At 43.8% G+C, this 23,535-nt stretch overlaps 1 protein-coding gene across 12 annotated transcripts in view; it reads right to left on the bottom strand.

The window, feature by feature from the left end:
• RCBTB1 (RCC1 and BTB domain containing protein 1) overlaps window positions 1-23,535 on the bottom strand; it is a 50,784-nt gene that overhangs the window by 10,323 nt on the left and 16,926 nt on the right. For all 12 annotated transcript variants that reach the window (XM_082602633.1, XM_082602636.1, XM_082602639.1 and 9 more), the window contains 7 exons: window positions 23,242-23,392; window positions 12,911-13,077; window positions 9,651-9,809; window positions 6,824-6,931; window positions 6,172-6,314; window positions 4,961-5,151; window positions 1,043-1,169 (listed from right to left, as the gene is read on the bottom strand). In XM_082602633.1, coding sequence (XP_082458759.1) covers window positions 1,043-1,169; window positions 4,961-5,151; window positions 6,172-6,314; window positions 6,824-6,931; window positions 9,651-9,809; window positions 12,911-13,077; window positions 23,242-23,392 — 1,046 coding nt within the window. The remainder of the gene's footprint in view (window positions 1-1,042; window positions 1,170-4,960; window positions 5,152-6,171; window positions 6,315-6,823; window positions 6,932-9,650; window positions 9,810-12,910; window positions 13,078-23,241; window positions 23,393-23,535) is intronic.

Genomic DNA, 23,535 nt, shown 5'->3' with positions numbered 1-23,535 from the left:
TTCTTAACTACTGTGCCACTAGGGAAGTCCCTATGAGGAACTGATTTCTGAATATTCAGTTTTCTTCAAGTATAACATACTTTATAATTTTTTAAAAATCACCTTTTCAAATCCTTTTAAAATGAGTTACACTATAAACACAAAAATACTTTCAATATCAGAATATTCAGAATACTAAAAGAATGGCTCCACTTACAAAGGAACTTACCTCATCTGGGAAGTAAAAAGATGCAGTTGTCTAAGCAAGAACTAATAGATGAAATCGGTCAGAAAACTATACAGGAAAGGAACAGACTGGCTGGCCACAGGTTCACAGATAGAAACATTTCTCATTCACCTTTTCAGTTAATACTTTGGTGCAGATACTTACTCCCTTAAAGTAATGAATGACATAGCTTTTCAGTTCCTTAAAACTTGTTATTTTGTAAATAAATATTTAACTACATTTTCAAAAAAGACTTGTAAGTGGCTAGTTTAACTCTCAATGGTCTGATTTTAGGTGCCTTTTTCTCTGTAATGGCAGCCTCAGTGAGCAATGGTCCAGGTACTAATAAATACAAAGTTCCCTCACATTTATTCAAAGAACTCCTGCCATTTACTATATTTAAAAACATTTCTTTAATTGGGAATTAGATGTCTCTCAGGGCTAGGAAGTCCAGTATTCCTAAGAGTTTTCTGCTTATGGAAAATGAATCTTTAATTAAGAGTAAAAAAAGATATATAGGCTTTTCACTGATAATCTTTTCTTAAACCTTATATACAAATTTTTTGATCAAAATAAGTATTCACGATCTCCTTCATTTGAAAAACAATACAGAAAAATACTACCACATTACACTTTTTCTAAAAGGCACATGAGTGCACACACACATAAACACACACATAACATGCAAAACTCTTCATAATGAATGGATTGAGTTGTGCCATTTCTCTCTACTACCAAGATTATTTCTTATTAGTCCCCATTTTGTGGAATAACAAAGAAATGGAGATTGTAGAAGAAAGTAAGGTTATTGATGACTCTAAACTCATGCGAAAATACCTGATTTTCAAAACAGCTTTATGGACATGAATATATTTCCCATCAATTCGAAACTTCAGATCGGCAGTTTCCGGACTGTCAAATTCTTTCTTCAGTGACTCTGCAACTGTTAAAAAGTCTTCATGCTCTGAAGGAAACGAGCACATTAATACAGGAAGCTCAGGAAACATGTTCAAGCTTTGAAAGGCTTCAGAAAGATAATGATTAGCATGATGGATAATTCCATTAGATTTTTTTTCAGAAGAGTTCAGACCTTACTCAACAAATCAATTTCACAGTATTAAATTAAAATCAATGTCACAGAAATTAAATTAAATTTCACAGGCTAATGGGGAAACAAAAAATCAGGGACCCTCACTGGCACTGAATGAAGGTACTATAGACACAGGAGACAGTTTTTGTTGCCCCCTGAGATGAGAAGGTGATTCTCAGCAGCTGTGGTTACCTAAATGTCCGAAGTGTATAAACATCAGAAAATAATACATATTTGGAAAGGCCAAATACCAGTCTGACATGCTAAGTTAGACATTAAAAACGTGTATTTTTTTTAAAAAAGAGAAAGTTATAGATCATCATGATTAGGTAACTACTTCTCTCAAAAATTGAGTGGTGCTCTTCTAAGGCTAAGAATTTATCAATTTTCCTCGAAAGAAACTCTAAGGACACCTTTGCTCTGCTTTGGGATAGTTTCAAGGAGTTGGTAAATTTGACTCAAGGAGTCCTAAGGAACAAACTCACCACTTAGGCTAAGAGTTGTGTTCTTTCACAGGGTGACCCTTTTCCCTCGTTATCTGGAATCTAAACGTCCTTCTTAATGCTCAAAATTAATGCAGTACAAGCAATAATCCTTACACACTATCTAAAAGCAGAGCAAATTTACTTAGTAGGAATGTATACTTAGAAAGAACAGCTTTACAAAACCATGATCACACTGCCTGATAGGAAGGTGTAAGTACATGTAATTCTTATATGTAAGTAGAATTGTGCTATCATGAAGAAAAGTTAAGGCACTTGTACAAACTCATGCAACACTTTCTTGTGCTTTCCATGCGTGAACAAAGGGAAAGAGGTAGAAGAAGGCTAATGGGGAAATTTTTAAAGTCCAGAGACCCCCGGTGGCACTGAATGAAGGTACCATCGATGTAGGAGACAGATTTCCACATCCCCCGAGGTGAGAAGGTGATTCTCAGCAGCTGCTATTACCAGGGCACGTCTTAGAGGAGGGACAACTGCTAAAAACTAGCCTGAAGCTTAACAAAGGAGCTTTCCACGAGCTTTATTATCAGAATCTCCCAAGGAAATATCATTTGCCTAAGCCCTATTCCCTTAACATACATCCTCCCCCTACCCTGACAATGCAGAGCTCTCTTGGCTGTGGAGGAGAAGTGGAAAAGCTCTCAAAAACCAGGCTTTCCCTGACCCTGTAACCTGAATCCCCAGTGAATGAAAGAAAGGAAATAACTAAGATGGGCAGAGTCCAAGAGTCTAGATTGCTACCAACCTCCCCACCAAAAAAACAGCTTCTTATCAGTGCCTCAACTCCTGCATCTAGTCCTAAGGGTTGGACCATCTTGGTTTCTGGCAACAAGTATAGTACCTCCCTTCAGAGAAGAAATGTTCTTCATAAGTGTGAATTCATCCTCTGACTTTCTTCCCGACACTCAGCTGAGATCAGAAACTGAGAGGAAACAAACACTTCTGACTTTTGGCGGGTGCAAGAGAAAGAAGTCACCTGGGAGCTATATTCAAGGACTATACTTTTTCCAAACTTAGTAACAGAAAATATTAGGATGTTTGGTCTGAAAAGAATGTCTTTTCAGGATTAGGATTTTAAAATGCAAGAACCTGAAGGAAGACTTTTGTTTTTGTTTTTTTTTTTTGCAGTACGCGGGCCTCTCACTGTTGTGGAGCACAGGCTCCGGACCATGGCTCACGGGCCCAGCCGCTCTGCGGCATGTGGGATCTTCCCGGACCGGGGCACAAACCCGTGTCCCCTGCATCGGCAGGCGGACTCTCAACCACTGCACCACCAGGGATGAGGGAAGCCTTTTATAAACAGGTCCAGGTTAAGCAGTATATGGGACTCTGAGATGTGTACCGGGTCTATACATAGGTGTTATTACGGCCAAAGAGTCCCATTCTACGAACTAAATTTTCTTTGATCACAGTATTCACTGCAAAAAAAATACTGTATTATAAAGAACCTGGAAAAGTTCCATTTGTTTCACTTTAAGTTGAGCAGCAGTTTCACTTTTCCTAAACATACTCTTGCCCCCATGACCATATAGACTGGTCACCTGATGACAGGACAGCTCCAGCTACCTGACACACCTGAGCATGACACGTTATTACAAGACCTTCAATATCAATTGCTGAGCAATCCAAACCCCGTGTTGTCAACAGCTATATTAATTTTCAAGCACAGGGTATCATGACACTTATTTCCTCTGCATCACAAACAAAAGAATGATTTAGAAGAAATACATTGGCAAAAAGGTAGAAATAAACAAGATATAAAAGAAAAAGAGATTAAAATCATCATGTTAATGGCTACTCAGCTTGATTACATTTTAACATTTTCAATCAACAATGGACCCTTGAAGAAGACAATATTCAGAAAAGGGACAGATTATATAACCAAAGATCAACCTGAATTCCACTACCCTTTTTTTTTGTTTTTAAGGCTGGGCAGTGCGGCATGTGGGATCTTAGTCCCCTGACCAAGGATCGAACCTGGGTCACCTGCAGTGGAAGCTCAGAGTCTTAAGCACTGGACTACCAGGGGAAGTCCCCCACTATCCTTTACAATACCTCTGTTTTGATCCCCTCCCAAAAAAACCAGTATTTGAGATTCATTGAAAGAAAAATAGGGAAGGAAATTGGAATTAACAACTCCACAAAGTTAACAAAACCACATGTTCTTCATTTTTTTTTAAGTTCATTTTTGGTTCATGTTATATTAGATTATGTAATAAATATAACAAAAGCACTTAAGAGAAGGTTCCTCAAACAAATAATTTGTGCATGAACGTTCATAACAGCACTATTCACAAGAGCCAAAAGGTGGAAACCATCCAAATGTCCATCAAAAGATAAATGGATAAACAAAATGTGGTCTACACATACAACAGAATACCACTCAGCCATAAAAAGAAAAGACGTACTGATACATACTACAACCTGGATGGGTCTCAAAAGCATTGAGTAAAAGTCAGACACAAAAGGTTGTACATTGTATGATTCCACTTACATGAAACATACAGAACAGGTAATTCCATAGAAACAAAAAGCAAATTGGTAGTTGCCAGTGGTTGGGGGAAAGAAAGAATGGGTACAGTGTGTTCTTTTAGGGTGATGAAAGTGTTTTAGAACTTGATATTAATGATGGTTGCACACCATGGTGAAGGTACTAAATGCCTCTGAATCGTACACTTTAAAAATGGTTAATTTGGGCTTCCCTGGTGGCGCAGTGGTTGAGGGTCCGCCTGCCGATGCAGGGGACGCGGGTTCGTGCCCCAGTCTGGGAAGATCCCACATGCCGCGGAGCGGCTGGGCCCGTGAGCCATGGCTGCTGGGCCTGCACGTCCGGAGCCTGTGCTCCGCAATGGGAGAGGCCACAGCGGTGAGAGGCCCGCATACCGCCCAAAAAAAAAAAAAAAAAAAAAGGTTAATTTTATGTACATGAATTTCACTTCAATTAAACTGAAAACACTGAAGGGGAGAAAATAATAAATCCATATAATATTCCATAACATTTTAATAAATCGTATTATGCAAATCTAATTTGCGGAAAGGTATTAAAGCTAACGGAGGATAAAACGTTTTGAACCTCAAACAGCCCACAGCCAGCGAACGTGCAGGAGCACTGCTCAGCTGGTGAGGCCCTTCACTGGGGGAAGCAGCCCCGAGCTTCCTTACCTATAGACAGGAGGCGCCAGGTGACGGCAGGCGTGGCGAAGCAGGCGAACACGTCGTCGGTGGAGGAGAAGTGGGTGAGGTGAGGCAGGGTCACCGACTGGCCCCGGCACTGGCCCCACATGTACACGTGCCCTCCCTGCGTCTTGGCCGCAGACGTGTGGGCAGAGTGGCAGGCCGCAATCTCTATTACCCTGGGAAGTTTTCAGAAAAATGCACGTCACTTCTTTTTCACAGAAGCCCAAGCGTGCCACACAAGGTAAATAAAAAGTTCGTGCTCAGAACACCTCAAAAAGCCCAAGATCCGGGGACTTTAGCTACCAAGTCATGCTGACAAAAGCAAAAGACTAGAGCAAGAGTCCTGTGTGTCTCCCTTCCTGGCTGCCCCACTTCTCACGCTAACCTCATTCTGAGTTAGGATGAATAATGCACACTGTTGAGGGAAACCTGGATAAAGGGAATAGAAACCAAAGTAAATGAGGGAAGTGGACACTGGAAAAAAAATGTCCTGACAGTTCTGGAGGCTTAGACAGTAGCAAAAAATATTGTATTCAATATACCATTTCCTTACAAATACAACTTTGTCTCTCACCCCCTACCAGTGCTCAGAACACTCATTAGGCTGATAGGCACTGGTCCGGGGGGCATGGACTCTGAATGTCCCAATCCAAATGGACATCAAGCCAAACTTACTACATTCTCCGTATGCTTCTTAGGCAGGGTCCCAGAATCAGAAGTCGACATTCTAACACTTAGTGGGTAAGACCTTACAATATGGCTGAACAAACATTAAGCATCTATTCCAGTAACACACGTTAAGTCAAATCAATATTTAAACAGATAACGCCCTTTCAATGGCAGATTTTATTTGTTTAAAAGTTGTTTTAGTTGGCTCAAAAAGGAGAGTTTATACTACGCTCTAAATTTCAACATGGTGACAGACCTCACTTTCCTTCCCTACTAAACAGGCAACAAGAAGCTGCAGGCATTATACCCAGATGCATTAATGCCTACCAATCTCAGGTGGTTATCTGAGAAAGCTGTGTAAAGATCACGTCAACTTCACGTTCATTCTGACTGGTACGACACTCCTTTGTTCAAAATAAGAACGTTAATAAACAGAAGAGCTACAAAGCCAAAGACCACAGCTCCAGCACACACAGCCCCAAGTCCCAACGCACACACAATTCCAAGACATGGTACTGACAAGTTACCTTTCTTTCTCCACCATGATGTGTGCTGGGCTTAGCAGGTTATTTTTATTGCCAGTTCCCAGCTGCCCATACGTGTTAGCTCCCCAGGCATAGAGCAAGCCCTCATCAGTTAGTGCTAGAGTATGTGCATAGCCGCAGACAATCTGCAAGTAAATTTAAATGGTTACCATAAACAGGAGAACAGGAAGGGCAGGGAAAACATCTACTTAAAGATTACAGCCAGCTTCTGCAGAATGCCAATTCATCATCAGGTGTGCACTGACCTTCTCTGCAACAGTAAAAAAGCATTAGAAAAACCTATACCTGAGACTACTGGATATTCTTCCATTAGTTGTTTTTTTTGGTTTTTTTTTTTTTTTTACTTATCAAGACCAGTGTGCCAGCACCATGGTCTTGCTTCCCATCATGGGAATTTAGGAAAGATATAATATTAAATGTGGAAGATGAAGGCACAGGGTACTCTTCAAAAAGACTTACTAAAGAGTAAATCTCTGCGAATTCCCTGGCGGTCCAGTGGTTAGGACCCCACACTTCCACTGCAGGAGGCATGGGTTCGATCCCTGGTCGGGGAACTGAGAGCCTGCAAATATTCCGCCAACTCAGAGCAGGGAAGATAGATGGGGACGAGCACCTAAGGGTCCACCATACGTACCTGGTTCACACAAACGCTGTGCAAAGCTGCCACTCTCACAGGGGTCAGCTGATTGCCGTTGTTTCCCAAGCCTAGCTGACCATTGCCGTTGTAGCCCCAGCCATATACCTTAGACAGAGAAAGGGGGAGAACAGCCTTTTAAAACTGCTGGTAAGAGGGAAGAGCTAAAAATGCCATCCATCTAAACAAATCAGATACTTTATTCACTTCCAACACTCACATTCCACTAAATGTGATCCTCAACTGATCTCCAAACAGAAGATGCTTTAGGGGTAGGGATGACAGAATCTGGCAGTTTCTACTCCATAGCTTACTAGTTGGAGAGCCTTGGGCAAGTCATTAACTCTTGTTTTACGCATGAGGAAGCTGAGGCTCATTAACAATTACTAAGTACCTACTGTATCTCAGGACGTTGTGAAAGGTACTAGGAATAAGTCTTTGGAAACAGTTTAACAGGAGAGATGGACACATGCAATTTTTTTGCAGCCAGGTGGCAAGTGCTATAATAGAGATATAATCAAGGCACTACAGGTAGAGAGGAGAAAGGATTTAGCCACAGAAGAAAGTTTAGGCAAGACTTTTCTGAAAGCAGAAGTCTGAGCAGGGTTGAAGGCACTTCAGGGGGAGGGCACAGAACATGCTGGAGACAGCTGGGGTGGTGGCTGGGGAGACACTAGAAGGAAAGGTAAGGGCCCAAAGGGCCAGAACACAAACCGAGGAAAGTGCAATGCATCTGTGCATCTCCCACTGAAATATTCCAAACCTGAGATCAATATGACTACATTTGTATTCTGGAAAGATCACGATGGCGGCAACATGAAGCGTGACTGCGGCGTGTAAGACCAGAGGCAGGGAGACCTCGACATACAACCTCATCTCCTATCAGCAAACAGGTGAGCTCTGATGAGGGTCCAACGAAGGCGGTGACAGCGGCACCACAAGAGGGACCAGGAAAGAGGTTAAAGAAGGAGACACGAGGGAATGTGGCGATCCCTTAGACGCCCTAAGCAAGAGGGGGTCATCAGCTGAAAGCAGCAGAGCTGGGCACAGGTTTGACAGCAAGTGTTAAAGGTTTAGAATGACCAGCATGGGACATGGGTAAAGTACTGGTCAGGAACAGACAAAAGGCCTGGCTCAAATCAGAAACATGAGATATGGGTGGCAACACACCCCATGGCAACACAGGGCAAACGGGCATCAGTGAGGCCTTTCCAGTCAGGGTGACAGAGGGAAAAAGGGGACGTGGAGTTTAGGGTACTAACAAGAGATGGTTAAAAGCACTTTCAACGTCAGAAGTCTAATAGGTTTGAACTTTCTGGGGAGAAATTTGGCAACAGCTATCAAAAATTCTAATGACATACTCCCTGACCCAGAAATCCTATTTCTGGGAAATTATTCTATAGACATACTTGCATGAGTGTGCAAAGATATACACATTCACAAACAGTAACAGAAAAGCAGTGCAACAAGGTTTATAAACAAATATAAAAAACAACTGAAAGGCCCATCAGGAGAGCTCTGGATGTGGGTCATGTGCACAAGGAAAACCAACATCCATACAAAGAAAACTAAGCAACTATTATAATGGAAAGCAACTATCAATGGTCTGATAATAGATTCAGGTAAAACATATACGTTGTTAAGCAGAAAAGTTGCAGACTGGCAGAAAAAAGCAGTAGGTATAACAATCCCATTGTTTAAAGAAGGTAATTATTCTCAACCATACATAACTAACTACAGAGAAAAGTCCAAAAGGATATACATCAAACTATTAACAAAACTGAAGGAAAGGTATTCACTTTTTACTTTGTATGTTTCATTTGTTTTCCTTTGTTGAAATAACCACATAATAATAATTTTAAAATTAAATTTATTTTTTAAATAAAGAAGTGGAAAATACTGGAATGGAGGATGTTAGATGACTATCCCAAGGAATTCGAAAGCCCTCCGGCGTGATATCAGGATTGATTCAAAAAGTGAGCTAACAAAGCCGAGTATTCAGTAAACTCTAAACCACCCTCGGACCCCAATGCAGGATGCCATACGTCTGTGTCCAAAGAAGCACCTTTGAATAATTTTTGTGCACTGAGACAGGCACAGGTGGTAACAAGTCCACTGAAGTAAAAGCTTCAACCAGAATTATTTTATAGAAATAACGATCAGCTCAAAGGTGACTAAGGTAGAAAGGTGGGTTTTTTAAAGTAGCTAATAACAATCAGGGTGAAAAATTCTCCTTTTGCAAGTTGCTTCTTCCTGTGGACAAACATTCTAGATGTAGCTAGGTACAGAGCCTTCATGCCCATTAGAGTTACTGCGTATAAACATCATCAGCTAACTTTAAAGAGTGCACATTGCCTCTTGCCTTCGGAGGTGGCCCGCACTCTGTCAGTGGAGTGTGTTTCTCCCAGGGCCGCTCTCACTTTCTGAGATGGACCGCATTCTCTCTATGCAATGAGTATCTCTCTAAATAAACCTGCTTTCACTTGAAAAAAAAAAAAAAAAAGAGTGCATAGTTCACTTTTTCATTGGAAGAAAGAGGTAGTATTAAATTCTTTTACCTATTACATTAAATCACAAACAGGTACCTATAAGCACTGGGCTATTTGGATCTGGCAGAAACACATTAGAACCTTTACTTGCAGATAAATCTTGGAATTTAAAAGTTCATAATGAGGAGCAACATCCTGTGGTTACAACCTCAATCAGTTAACTATCTATGGAGCTATCAAAACAAAGCAGTCTTCCTTCCAGAATCGACCTGGAAAGAAAAGGACATTTCACTGAAAGAGGAGGTAGGAGGAGAAAGGGGGATGCAGACATCGCTCACCTCACCATTGTCCAGAACAGCCATGGACGAGGTCTGACCGCAGGCAATGCCAACCACCCTCTTAATATGTAAACAGTTTGTAACTTTGCGAGGAGTTGGTTGATTTGCTGTAGATCCTGATCCCACCTGGCCACAGTTGTTATAGCCCCAAGCAAACACCTACACAACGGAAGGGGGAGAGAAAGAAGAGTAAGGGTGAAAATTCTACCTCTAACACACAATAACAATCATAAAATAAAAATAAACCCACTTAATGAGTACTTACAATGTGCTAAATGGTCCTAAGTGCTTTACATGCATTAACCCATCTAATCCTCATAGTAATCCTGTAAGATGACCCGGGGATAGGTACTAGTATCATCCCCATTTTATACATGTAAAATAGAAACACAGAGAGGTTGAGTGACTTGCTTGAGACGCCACAGCTAGCAAGCAGAATTTACTACTAATCTGAACCCAAGCAGTCTAGCAGCACTCTTAACCACTATGTTATACTGCCACTATAATTATGGCAGCTATATAGGATTTTTAATCCGGCATCAATAGGAAATGAGGTATATGCCACATAAGTATGCCACAGTGATATGAAAAAATCAGCCTAACTCTCTGGGCACAAATAGCCTTTTTTTTTTCATCGAAACTTTTGAAACCATACTATGCTTTTCCCTATCTCACTAATCACCAATAGGAGGCATTATATAAATTGTCCTGATGACACAAGCCTACCATCATTGTAATTGTCAATCATAGTTCCACGTCCTAGCACAGTCATGCTCACAAGTACTAAGGAGATGCTGTCCCTACAGGAATGACATGGGGCTGTTAGGCTATTCTTTTTTTTTTTTTTTTTTTTTTTGCGGTATGCGGGCCTCTCACTGCCGCGGCCTCTCCCGCTGTGGAGCACAGGCTCCGGACGCGCAGGCCCAGCGGCCACGGCTCACGGGCCCAGCCGCTCCACGGCATATGGGATCCTCCCAGACCGGGGCACGAACCCGCATCCCCCGCATCGGCAGGCGGACTCTCAACCACTGCGCCACCAGGGAGGCCCTGTTAGGCTATTCTTGATAACATTTTCTGAGTTCTCATTTGCTGTCTGTCAGCTCCAAGCAGCTCCCCTCCTCAACTGCATCCTGCTTACTTTTGGCCTGTGATCGGCCGTAACCTGAAAACCAGATTTCTAAGGGAGAGAGACACAATTAGAGCTCTAAGCTAAGTTAAAGAAGAAAAACAAAACTAAAAATCACTTTAATTGTTAACTGAGCCTATCAAACAAGAGTGTGACCAGAGAGAAGAATTATAGAGGAGGGGGGAATGCTGGTAGCAGAGGAGATAACTTCCTCCAACACTAGGAGAATTTGTAAGGACCCCTCTCACCCCCTTCACTTGCCTGTGGGAAGTGGTCCTCACACATCCTGAGTTCCGGCTTCCACAATTCTCTTTTCCTCTGTCAGCACTTTCTATCTAAGTTCACGTGTCTGAGGCTGCCCACGTGATGTCTTAAAACCCACGGCTGATGTCTTAAAAAGAATATGCGCTACAGGTTCATTTCATAGGCACAAAAGAAATAACCTGCCATACTTCCTGAAAGTGGATTCACAGGACTAGCTAGTGTAATAATGCAAATATTTATCCGAAGTAGCATATGCTTCAGGTTAAAATAAACCAGGAATCCAGGCTGCACAAATTAGCAAGTTCTAATTTCAACAATCGTTCTTCTGCACTTCTTTTCAAATATCCCAAGTTCCCTTCCAATGCAGTTGCCTTTTATTTTTTTATTTTTTATTTTTTTTTTGCTGTATGCGGGCCTCTCACTGTTGTGGCCTCTCCCGTTGCGGAGCACAGGCTCCGGACGCACAGGCTCAGCGGCCATGGCTCACGGGCCCAGCCGCTCCGCGGCATATGGGATCCTCCCAGACCGGGGCACGAACCCGTATCCCCTGCATCGGCAGGCGGACTCTCAACCACTGCGCCACCAGGGAGGCCCAGTTGCCTTTTATTTTAAAAATGGGGACGAGGGTTCCACTAACCAAGAAACAGGCTAGGAACAGCAGATTCTGCATATAAGGCCTGCTAGGCCTGGCTCCAGCACATCCCAGCCATGAAAGCTTGATCTCCCTAAGGTGCTTTGATTTGTTCACCCATAACCTACCCTACTTAGTAAAATCACAGTAACAGCACTGAAGGACTTTAAACAGGGAACGATATGATCTGATCTGCATTTCATAAATCACAGGGGGCAGAGAAGTAATACTGCACAGGCAGACCAACTAAAAAGCTATAGAATAAAAGAGACCATGGCAACAGCCCAGGAGATGACAAGGCCTGACCTAAGGTTATGGAGATGGAGAGGAACAAGATGATACAAAAGACTGGAAGGTAGAACCAACAGGATGAGTAACATTTAAGATAAGCATGGAACTTGGGGGGTGAACAAGTTGTTCAGAACCTACTGGAATGTTGGTAAAGTTATTTTCTATGACATCATTACATTTACTGAAAAACAAAATAGACCTTAGGGGATGGGGGTCATTAAAAAAACAAAAGTATAGAACACTGTCATACACATCTGATTTGTAATCTTAGCAAAAAGCATGAGACTCAACTGCCTTAAGAATTAACTCTACTGTCTTCAAAAGAGTGGTCCTGATCACACAATATAAGTCGTGTTAGAAAAAGGGTTCATTCCCATACTGTTCTTAGCGACGCACACGGGGCTGCTATGTTCACACCATATCCAAGTACAAATATGGTCATTTTTTTTTGAAAAGCAAGGCACTTTCACAATAGCCAAAGGTAGAAATGACCCAAATATTCATCGACAGATAAATGGATAAACAAAATAGACAATGAAATATTATTCAGCTTTAAAAAGGAATGAAATTCTGCCGCAGGCTGCCACATGGATGAACCTTGAGGACATTACGCTGAGTGAAATGAAGGCGGTCACAGTGGACAAATACTGTATGATTCCACTCATGTGAGGTACCTAGAGTAGTCAAATTCTTAGAGATAGAAAGTAGAATGGTGCTTGCCAGGGGCTGGGAGTAAGAGAAAGTAGAGAGAGTTAATGTTTAATTGGTACAGAGTTTCAGTTTTGCAAGATGAAAAGAGTTCTGTGGATGGATGGTGGTGAGGGTAGCGTAACAATGTGAATATACTTGTCACTAAACTGTACACTTAAAAATGGTTAAGATGGTGAATTTTATATTACATGTATTTTACCACAGTTTAAAAATAAAGAATAAAAGCAAGGTACTTACCTCTCCATCAGCTGCCAGAGCCATTGAATGATGTGAGCCACAAGCTACTTCAACCACTTGCTTGATCAAGAGGTTGGTGCAGACTTGGATGGGAGCAATGCCTTGGTTGGTCGTCCCATTCCCAAGCTGGCTATATCCATTGTGGCCCCAGGCATAAACAACTCCATCTATACAGGATGGCGGCACACAAAGAATCAGCTCAAAGAAGAAACAGTAACCCCTGTACTTTGCTCAACTCATCTTCCAATCTTAATTTCTTTTTGTGACATTGTGATTTATAAGAAATACATATTTGGTCATCCAGATTACAAAAATACACTTATCTTGTATATTTAGTCTTCACCCACAGTTCCTGTCTCACAGCTCCCAAAACCGGTGGAATATCCTAAGTGTTGAGAATGATAAGGGTGTCTTTTGTTATGTGAATGAGGTGACTTCTGGAAGCACCTAAGGATGATGGGTCTGTTGCCAGAAGAACCAACCACAAGATTAGAGGGTTGGAGGGGAGAGGGGCTGGAGGCTGAATTAACTGCCACTGCCAATGACTTAGACAATCATGACTATGTAATGAAGCCTCCATAGAAACCCAAGAGGACAGCTAATTTTGGCCCCTGTTCAGAGAGTTGCCGTGTCGGGGAACCAGAACACTTACATGTGCCACTATGCCAGGTACCAGGCTCTATGAGGACGGAAGCGCCTTTATTCGGGCTGTTAACTCATATCCTTTAATATCCTTTTATAATAATCAGTAATCTAGTGAGTAAATGGATTTTCTGGAGTGCTGGGAGCCATTCTAGCAGATTAATCAAGCCCAAGGAAGTAATTCCCTGTCGATCCAGTGGTTAGGACTCTGTGCTTCCATTGCTGAGGGCCCGGGTTCGATCCCCGGTCAGGGAACTAAGATCCCACATGCCATATGGCGGGGCCCAAAACAAAGAAAAACCCAAGGAGAGGGTCACGGGAACCTCTGATTTGCAGCAGGTTAATCAGAAGCACAGGTAACAACCTGGGCTTGTGACCAACATCTGAAGTGGAGGGTGGCCTTGTGGGACTGAGCCCTTTACCCATAGAATCTGATTCTATCTCTGGATAGGTAGTATCAGAATTGTGTTGGATTCCTGGACACCATGCTGGCACCCGAGAATTACTTCTTGTTGGGGGATGCGTGCACACGCGCGCGCACGCACACACACACACAGAGGAACTGGGTCCAGGAACTCTCTATTCAGTTGATGTCAGAAACAGGATTTGCAGGAACAGCCCTGGCTCACAAGATAAGGGAAAAGGAATGAGGAAACTTTGATTCCTAGATGGCTACCTAGTCACCATGGTATGAAACTGCAGCTGTGGTGCAATAAGTTACTAAAGGTAAAAGTTACCAATGCCGCGGGTTCGTGCCCCGGTCTGGGAGGATCCCATATGCCGCGGAGCGGCTGGGCCCGTGAGCCATGGCCGCTGGGCCTGCGCGTCCGGAGCCTGTGCTCCGCAACGGGAGAGGCCACAACAGTGAGAGGCCCGCGTACCGCAAAAAAAAAAAAAAAAAAAAAAAAAAAAGTTACCAATGCCGTTTAGAAATGGGAGTAGACGCAACTCCCAAGGAGTTGGCTCAATGGATATATAAGGAAATGCAAAATAAGAAGCACACTAAATAAACAATTCCTGGGACTTCCCTGGTGGTCCAGTAGCTAAGACTCCAAGCCCCCAATGCAGGGGGCCCGGGTTTGATCCCTGGTCAGGGAACTAGATCCCATGTGCCGCAACAAAGATCCCACATGCAGCAACGGAGCTCCTGCGTGCCACAACTAAGACCCAGCACAGCCAAATAAATAAATAAATACTTTTAAATAAATAAATAAACAATTCCCCGCTTATTTCACATGTAATAGCCAAAATAAAAATAAAAGAAAGTGCTTGGCCTTGATGCTGATTCAAGCTCAGATTTGGGTCAATCTGAGCTCCAGCCATTAGCCTCAAAGCTGCCTAGAAAGGGAAACATTATGCAACAGAAAGTACCTCTAGTACCTCTGCGTCGCCAAGAAAATAGTTACCATAGGAGAAGGGCAAAAAAAAGAAACAACTAAAAGCAAGGGATAGGGCTTCCCTGGTGGCGCAGTGGTTGAGAGTCTGCCTGCCGATGCAGGGGACACGGGTTCGTGCCCCAGTCCGGGAAGATCCCACGTGCCGCGGAGCAGCTGGGCCCGTGAGCCATGGCCGCTGAGCCTGCGCTCCGCAACGGGAGAGGCCACAACAGTGAGAGGCCCGCGTACGGCAAGAAAAAAAAAAAAAAAAAAAGCAAGGGATATAGTGTGAAGGAACTGGCTCACTTTGAGGATCAGCATCACCAGCTTCCTGAGGAACCTTTACTGAAATGGATTGTGAGAGTAACTCATTTAAGGGCCGTGTCTTTGATTTTGAAGGCTGCAGAGTGGAAGAGCATGTCTGCGTTGATGCAGGACCCACTGCTCTCTACTGAACAATTACAGGTGGCTGTACATGATCCACACACTCAGGAGGTCACTCCCAAGGAGACAGCCAGGTTGGTGGACGGGATAAAAGCCACTGTAAAGTCTGTTTATCCTGATGAGAGGGATTTCCCAATTCCCCCTATTAATGCCAGATGGAACACCCCAGATGAAGCAGCTGAGATGCTTCGTATGCAAGCCATGTGGGACTGGCTTTATGATGACTGGGATATTCATCCACTGAATACGCCCATTACCTAGATTATGGTAAATGATGTGATTAAGGGGGTCCCTGTTACATGGGCACCTCATGTAACTTTACTGCTACAAAACCAGTTTGAGACACCTTATCTAATTTGCTATCTCAACTTCCCCACAGGGGCCTTACTAAGAACATTAATTATGAAAATAGGGAAAGACAAAGGGGAGAATCAAGGGACTCACCCCAGCAGAGTGAAAGTCTTCAAACGGTTGTTACAAAGTGTGATGAATAAATCGGATGCTGATGCAGTTGAAAGCAAGGTGTGACTGCAGCACGACAAGAGACTGGTGGACCAATGGGACCCCATGTTGGTCTCTAAAATTAAAGGGCCCCAAACAAGTCCGCTCTGTTTATCCCAGCTTGGAAGGCGTTAAAAAGCCAGAAGGTAGGGCTTCCCTGGTGGCGCAGTAGTTGGGAGTCCGCCTGCCGATGCAGGGGACGCGGGTTCGTGCCCTGGTCCGGGAGGATCCCGCATGCCGCGGAGCAGCTGGGCCTGTGAGCCATGGCCACTGAGCCTGCGCGTCCAGAGCCTGTGCTCCGCAACGGGAGAGGCCGCAACAGTGAGAGGCCCAGGGCAAAAAAAAAAAAAAAAGCCAGAAGGTAAAGACTAAGGTAAGAAAATTGACCAGGAATGCCCTGGGGCAATGGTAAGGAAGATTAATCAAGATAAAGATTGACCTAGAGGCCAGGATATTCTGGCCCGACCCCCAGCAAGGCACCCAAGGGCATAAGCACATGTGTGGGTGAAACAGCCAGGGGGAGGAGAGGAAACTTTTCTGATACAGGACCCCAATGCACTGTGATTCCAAAACCTGTTGGTGAAGTCTTAACAGCTAAGGTTAGAATGGGGGATACAGATCGGTAACAGCTGATGGAACTCAAGTGAAAATCTGAATGAAAACTGGGGTTTTGGAACAGATTCTGTGTGACGTGGACGCATCCCCCTTACCTGAACGTAGTCTTGGGATGGATATTACATCGGACTGGGGACTGCTTCCCCAACCTAACATTGTAAAACAGAAGGCATGTAAATCTGCCCTCAGGCCGGTTGTACTGGGCGCTAGATGGGAACCACTAGAACTGCCTGAGCCCGCACAGGTGCTTAACTTAAACATACAACACCTCGTGGACAGAAAGAGCTCACCATTTTAATTAAAGCTGGAACACTGGTACCCATGCACTCACCGTACGGTAGCCCTGTGAGGCCTGGGGAAGAGGCAGGTGGCCCCTAGGGTCTAACAGTAGTCTATGGAGGCGTAAATAAAGTTGTGCTGCCTACAGCCTTAGCAGTTCCGGTCATGGCTTCAGCCTCAAAGAAGATGCAGCAGGCCAGGAGAAGCTGGAACCCAGGGGCTGACCTTGCACATGCTTCCTTCTCAATCTCAGAAAAAAGCCAGCAGCAGTTTGCCTTCATGTGGGGAGGATCCCAGTTTACTTTTACTGTGTCGTCACAGGGTTATCTGAACTCACAGGTTTACTGTCAAAATTTGGTCAGAAGGGATCTGGACTTGACACAGGTCTCAAGTGCAATCATACACTATATTGATGACATTATGATAATGTCGGAAACTGAAGAGCAGGCAAGGAGCGATCTGAATGCCATGGTGACACACATGACCAACTGGGGCTGGTTCATAAATCCCACAAAGGTCCCAGGGCCTACCCAAACAGTAAAATTCTTAGGAATAACCTGCCGACGCCACGAAGAACATTCCACAGGAGGCTAAACTAAACTGCTGTCGTTACCCACCCCTAGGACCAAAGAAGCAGCAGCAAGACAGCATTTGGGTGGTTGATCTGGCATTTGGAGAATACATATTCCACATCTGGAAACAATGCTAGCTCCCATCTATAAGATTACCCGAAAGACAGCTGTATCTGAGTGGGGACCTGCGCAAGAGCAGCCCGTGTCTGAATTAGCAGAGGGCGGCAGCTCTCCCAATGTTTATGGGGCTTTACGGCCCCATCAGATAGGATTCTGAGGGTATCTGCCACCTGCATTCTGCAACAGGAGCTTATGGCAAACCCGGGAGCACCTCCCAGCAGTGACCACTGGGATTTTAGACAAGAGAATTCCCAGATGCCGCTGTCTGGTACACACCATTTGAGAGAAAATTAGTAGCCTGGGCATTAACTGAGACTGCCTCAGTGATTGAAGGACATAAAATAATCATGAGACCTGAGATGCCCATAACATGGTGGTGTTGGAGAAGCCCTCTAATAAGAAAGGAAGTGCCCCGAAGAGTTTCATAATAAAACAGAAATGGTTTACAGAGGAGCGTGCTGCTGGGGGAATGCAGGCAGGCGTGAGCAGGGAGCCTCTTTTCATCTAGGACCGACTTTGGAGCTGCCTGAGGAGCTGCTGGAACCCACTGCCTTGTGGACATGACCTGTGAAGCTCTAACTGAACAACAAAGAGCCGCTTGCTTTACACACACCGTTCCAAGGTGAATGGACAATATCCCATTTGGAGAGCGCCCACATTAAGACCAGTGGACGGCAAGACTGACCGAAGGAGCCAAGAATAAGTCAGTGCAGTGGGCTGAACTGCAGGCTGTTTTCCGAGCAGTGATGGAAGAATTAAGCAATGGTAAAAACCCGTATGTGTGGGTCTTTACCAACTCATGGGCTATAGCCAATAGCCTGGCTGTATGGTCAGGTAGATGAGCTTTGGAAACTAGACTTGTTAAAGGGATGCCCACATGGGGCATGGCCCTATGGAATCACTCTGGGAATTTAAGAGGCACATTAAAGTAGGACATGTTGATGCACATCACAAGAAGCTGACTGGAACCACCAAGTGGACCATTTGGTGCACTCCCTTGACGTGGCCACCTGGGTCCATGGAATGAATGGGCACGGCGGGGCTGCAGCAATGCAGAGGTGGGTTGAATCTAGACATATTTCTCTTGCACTTTGAGAGGCACAAAATGCCAACAAGAACCATTCTGTCAACAAGAGAGCCAGGGACTGCAGATGGCTGTGGGGAAAACTCCCCGTGGGGAAGGCTCCCGCACAGAGCTAGCAAGGGGATTTCACTGGAGCAATGCCAGTAGCCTCAGGGGCTATAAATGGGGTCCTAACAGGAAGAGATCCTTTACTCTGGACTGAGCCTTGCATACCAGGTAGTAGAGGCAAATACTCAAAATAGTGTTAAAGGATTGGAACAGGAAATACTGTACCTTTTCTTTTCTTTTTGCTCAGACAAATCACTGATCAATGGCATGGGTAAAATAAAGGCATTTTAAGACAGTGTCTCAAAGATTTCTCTCACACCTGCTTCCTTGAGAAGCTACTAGGGATGTGTTTCACCCAAATGAGGGTATAATCCAAGGAGGAAGACACAGGACACAAAAAATAGGGGATCCAGAAAGGACAAAGGATCCAGAAAGGACAAAGAAGGGACATCCAAGGATGACGGTGAAAGGAAGTTTTAGGCCGACGGCTGTGCAGCAGCCTAGAGTGACCAGTCCAGGCTGGACTAGGGTGACCGAGCACTCCGGAGATGTACTGATGTGCTCAGAGGCGCCCAGAAGCAACACTGTGCTGTAGGGACTTCCCTGGTGGCGCAGTGGTTAAGAATCCGCCAGCTAATCCCACTACTGGGCATATACCCTGAGAAAACCATAATTCAAAAAGAGTCATGTACCAAAATGTTCATTGCAGCTCTATTTACAATAGCCTGGAGATGGAAACAACCTAAGTGTCCATCATCGGATGAAGGGATAAAGAAGATGTGGCACGTATATACAATGGAATATTACTCAGGAATAAAAAGAAAAGAAATTGAGCTATTCGTAATGAGGTGGATAGGCCTAGAGTCTGTCATACAGAGTGAAGTAAGTCAGAAAGAGAAACACAAATACCGTATGCTAACACATATATATGGAATTTAAGAAAAAAAAATGTCATGAAGAACCTAGGGGTAAGACAGGAATAAAGACACAGACCTACTAGAGAATGGACTTGAGGATATGGGGAGGAGGAAGGGTAAGCTGTGACAAAGCGAAAGAGAGGCATGGACATATATACACTACCAAACGTAAGGTAGATAGCTAGTGGGAAGCAGCTGCATAGCACAGGGAGATCAGCTCGGTGCTTTGTGTCCACCTAGAGGGGTGGGATAGGGAGGGTGGGAGGGAGACGTAAGAGGGAGGGGATATGGGAACATATGTATATGTATAACTGATTCATTTTGTTATAAAGCAGAAACTAACACACCGTTGTTAAGCAATTATACTACAATAAAGATGTAAAAAAAAAAGCATTAGTAAGATTAGATAAATGCATTAAAATATAAGTACAAAGACAAAAAAAAAAAAAAAAAAGAATCCGCCTGCTAACCCAGGGGACACAGCTTCGAGCCCTGGTCTGGGAAGATCCCACATGCCGCGGAGCAACTAAGCCCGTGTGCCACAACTACTGAGCCTGTGCTCTAGAGGCCATGCACCACAACTACTGAGCCCATGTGCCACAACTACTGAAGCCTGCACGCCTAGAGCCTGTGTTCTGCAGTAAGAGAAGCCACCAGGATGAGAAGCCCAGGCACTGCAACGAAGAGTAGCCCCACTCGCTGCAACTAGAGAAACCCTGCACGCAGCAACGAAGACCCAACACAGCCAAAAATAAAATAAATAAAATTAAAAATTAAAAAAAAAATACTGGTGCTCACTTCGGCAGCACATATACTAAAATTGGAACAATACAGAGAAGATTAGTATGTCTCCTGCGCAAGGATGACACGCAAATTTGTGAAGCGTTCCATATTTTTGTACTGAGGTGGATGGACCTAGAGTCTGTCATACAGAGTGAAGTAAGTCAGAAAGAGAAAGACAAATACCGTATGCTAACACATATATGTGGAATTAAAAAAAAATGTTATGAAGAACCTAGGGGCAGGACAGGAATAAAGACGCAGACCTACTAGAGAATGGACTCGAGGACACGGGGAGGGGGAAGGGTAAGCTGTGACAAAGTGAGAGAGTGGCATGGACATACATACACTACCAAATGTAAAATAGATAGCTAGTGGGAAGCAGCCGCATAGCACAGGGAGATCAGCTCGGTGCTTTGTGACCACCTAGAGGGGTGGGATAGGGAGGGTGGGAGGGAGATGCAAGAGGGAGGGGATATGGGGATATATGTATACGTATAGCTGATTCACTTTGTTATACAGCAGAAACTAACACACCATTGTAAAGCAATTATACTCCAATAAAGATGTTAAAAAAAAAATACTGCGCTGTAGAAGAGTTCCAGCATACATTTATGACAAACAAGTGAGCCCAGGAAAACAAACAGTTGTATAAGAAAGGAGATGGCTCAGCTATAAATAATACTTACCGAGTCCTAGTAATGTGAACACTGAATACTGATTTAACCAAAATGGTGATCCCTATAGTGACGCGATAAGGTGAGGGAAGGTAGGAGAAAGAGAGCTAAATTCTATCTGCTGTTACAAAAAGTCAAAGGATAATATCTAAAGTAAAAAAATTCAGAAATAGCAGTATAAGCATGTTAATTTAAAAATATGAGACTAAATACCAGAAAAAAACACCTGAAGGAGTTAGAAAGTAATTCCACCCGAATAGCAGTTCCTAAGAGTAAGGAGGAGTGAGACGGAGTCCTGTTTTCTACTGAAATCCATATACTATTCGATGGTTTAAAGTGTTACATTGTTTTTAAACTATGTGACTATTTGTAATACTTATAAAATACACACAAATATATGTATCATACACACATTAAACATCCTATACATCATGTATCATATGTATGTTGTATTAAATGTATTATAACAATCAAAACTGAATTAAAAACAAAAAGAAGACTATTCCCACAAGAAAACCAGTTATTTGGGCTTCCCTGGTGGCGCAGTGGTTGAGAGTCCACCCGCCGATGCAGGGGATACGAGTTCGTGCCCCGGTCCGGGAAGATCCCACATGCCATGGAGCGGCTGGGCCCGTGAGCCATGGCCGCTGAGCCTGCACATCCGGAGCCTGTGCTCCACAACGGGAGAGGCCACAACGGTGAGAGGCCCACATACCGCAAAAAAAAAAGAAAACCAGTTATTTATATTTGTGTTTTATGTTTATTTATATCTTAACTGTAACATTCAAGATAGTTAAAACTGTAGGATCTGGACTCTGAAAATAATTCCAGAAGAAAAGTTATAGTTTCCCAAGGTCACCACTTTGAAGAAAACCAAGAATCCGAATGCATATGTTTCAGTATGTTTGCTCCAAAAAAAACCGCTTCAGTATTTTGTGGTCAGAAATCAATGCCTCATTAAAATTAACATGTGTTAGGAAAACATTAAATCATCAGGTCACAATGGATGACAAGCTGAACCAGTCAGCAAAGAAGCAACTGCTTGAAAGAGCTCGTGTGATATCAGAAGTCATGATTACACAATGCAGAGGCAAGATAATCACCTCATTATACTCCACACCAGTTACACTCTTACCAGACAATCATGCTCACATCTGGATCTCACAGCCTGAGAAAGATGTGGACAACTTGGGAGTGGATTCAGATGTAAGTTAAAGCTGTTGAAAAGCTCAGTACCAAGACCCACGGTAACATCCGAGGAAGCTGTGATTCCCCAGGCTAGAGACAGAAAGGCGGAGAAGCAAACGCTCCCACGTGCGCCCTACAGTTTACCCAACACAGCTAGACAGCAAGAACGAATGTGCCTAAAACATAAAGGGAAGAAGCAGGGTTATATATGACAGATTTTCAGAGAGCTCTGGGTGCCCACAGTACAGATAAATCACCAAGGAAGAATGCAGAGGCCCCTCTGGTGATCTTGGGGAGGCAGAGAGGAAAAGAAGAATCTACTCCATGTTCTTTCCATATGGCACCCACACGAATGCCAAGGAAAGAACTGAGATTTCTTGAATTCAAGATTCACACAAGGAAAACCAGTACTAACTGTGTTTTTAAAAATGTACCAAGTGGGCTTCCCTGGTGGCACAGTGGCTAAGAATCCGCCTGCCAATGCAGGGGACACAGGTTTGAGCCCTGGTCCGGGAAGATCCCACAAGCCACGGAGCAACTAAGCCCGTGCTCCACAACTACTAAGCCTGTGCTCTAGAGCCCGTGAGCCACAACTACTAAAGCCCGTGCGCGTGCCTAGAGCCCGTGCTCCCCAACAAGAGAAGCCACTGCAATGACAAGCCCATGCACCACAATGAAGAGTAGCCCCCTCTCACCACAACTAGAGAAAGCCCACGCACAGCAACAAAGATCCAACGCAGCCAAAAAAAAGAAAAAAAAAAGTACCGAGTAAAACCTGGACATTGCCTTGCTACAACAATTCACTGAAAAATCAGGCTGAAGGACCACTTCATCTGCTGTAGTTCATCTTCCACAACTTTACATAAGTTGTCGAAAACCTCAAAAGTTTGCTTAAATTGCAAGTCATCCTATGGCTGTTCCAGAAGGAGCCTGAAGTGTTTAACTTTTACCTGCTTTGTGTACTTCTGCTCAGAAATTAAGAAACAAATCATTCAAAATCCAATATCTGATACAAACCCACCGCCCCTTAGCTTAGAATTAACTGCTCGATTTCCCACAAACAGAAGGTGGACTTATTCCCACTTTACCTTCGGTGCTGAGAAGAACATGTGGTCCACTCCCATAACTAAGGCTCTTAATCTTCTTTCCACATAAGGCTTCCAGCTTTTTGGGTACAAGTGTACTCTGGTTATCTCCAGTTCCTAGACAGTTACTGTAGTTCAGTCCAAATACAAAGACCTGGGAAACAAATAGTTCTGTCTGAGTCACTAGGCCTGCAGTTACACAAAGGGTCCCTTCTCCACTCTGAATATAAGACACACTAAAACTCAGTTTGACAGCTCAGTAGCTAGGAAAAGACTGACATGGTTGTTAAGAAACAT

Source organism: Mesoplodon mirus (assembly GCF_964341445.2).
Source record: "Mesoplodon mirus genome assembly, chromosome: 17".
NCBI lineage: Eukaryota > Metazoa > Chordata > Mammalia > Artiodactyla > Ziphiidae > Mesoplodon > Mesoplodon mirus.
Note: the sequence above shows the minus strand (reverse complement) of the source record. Positions and strands in the feature narration are given on the sequence as shown.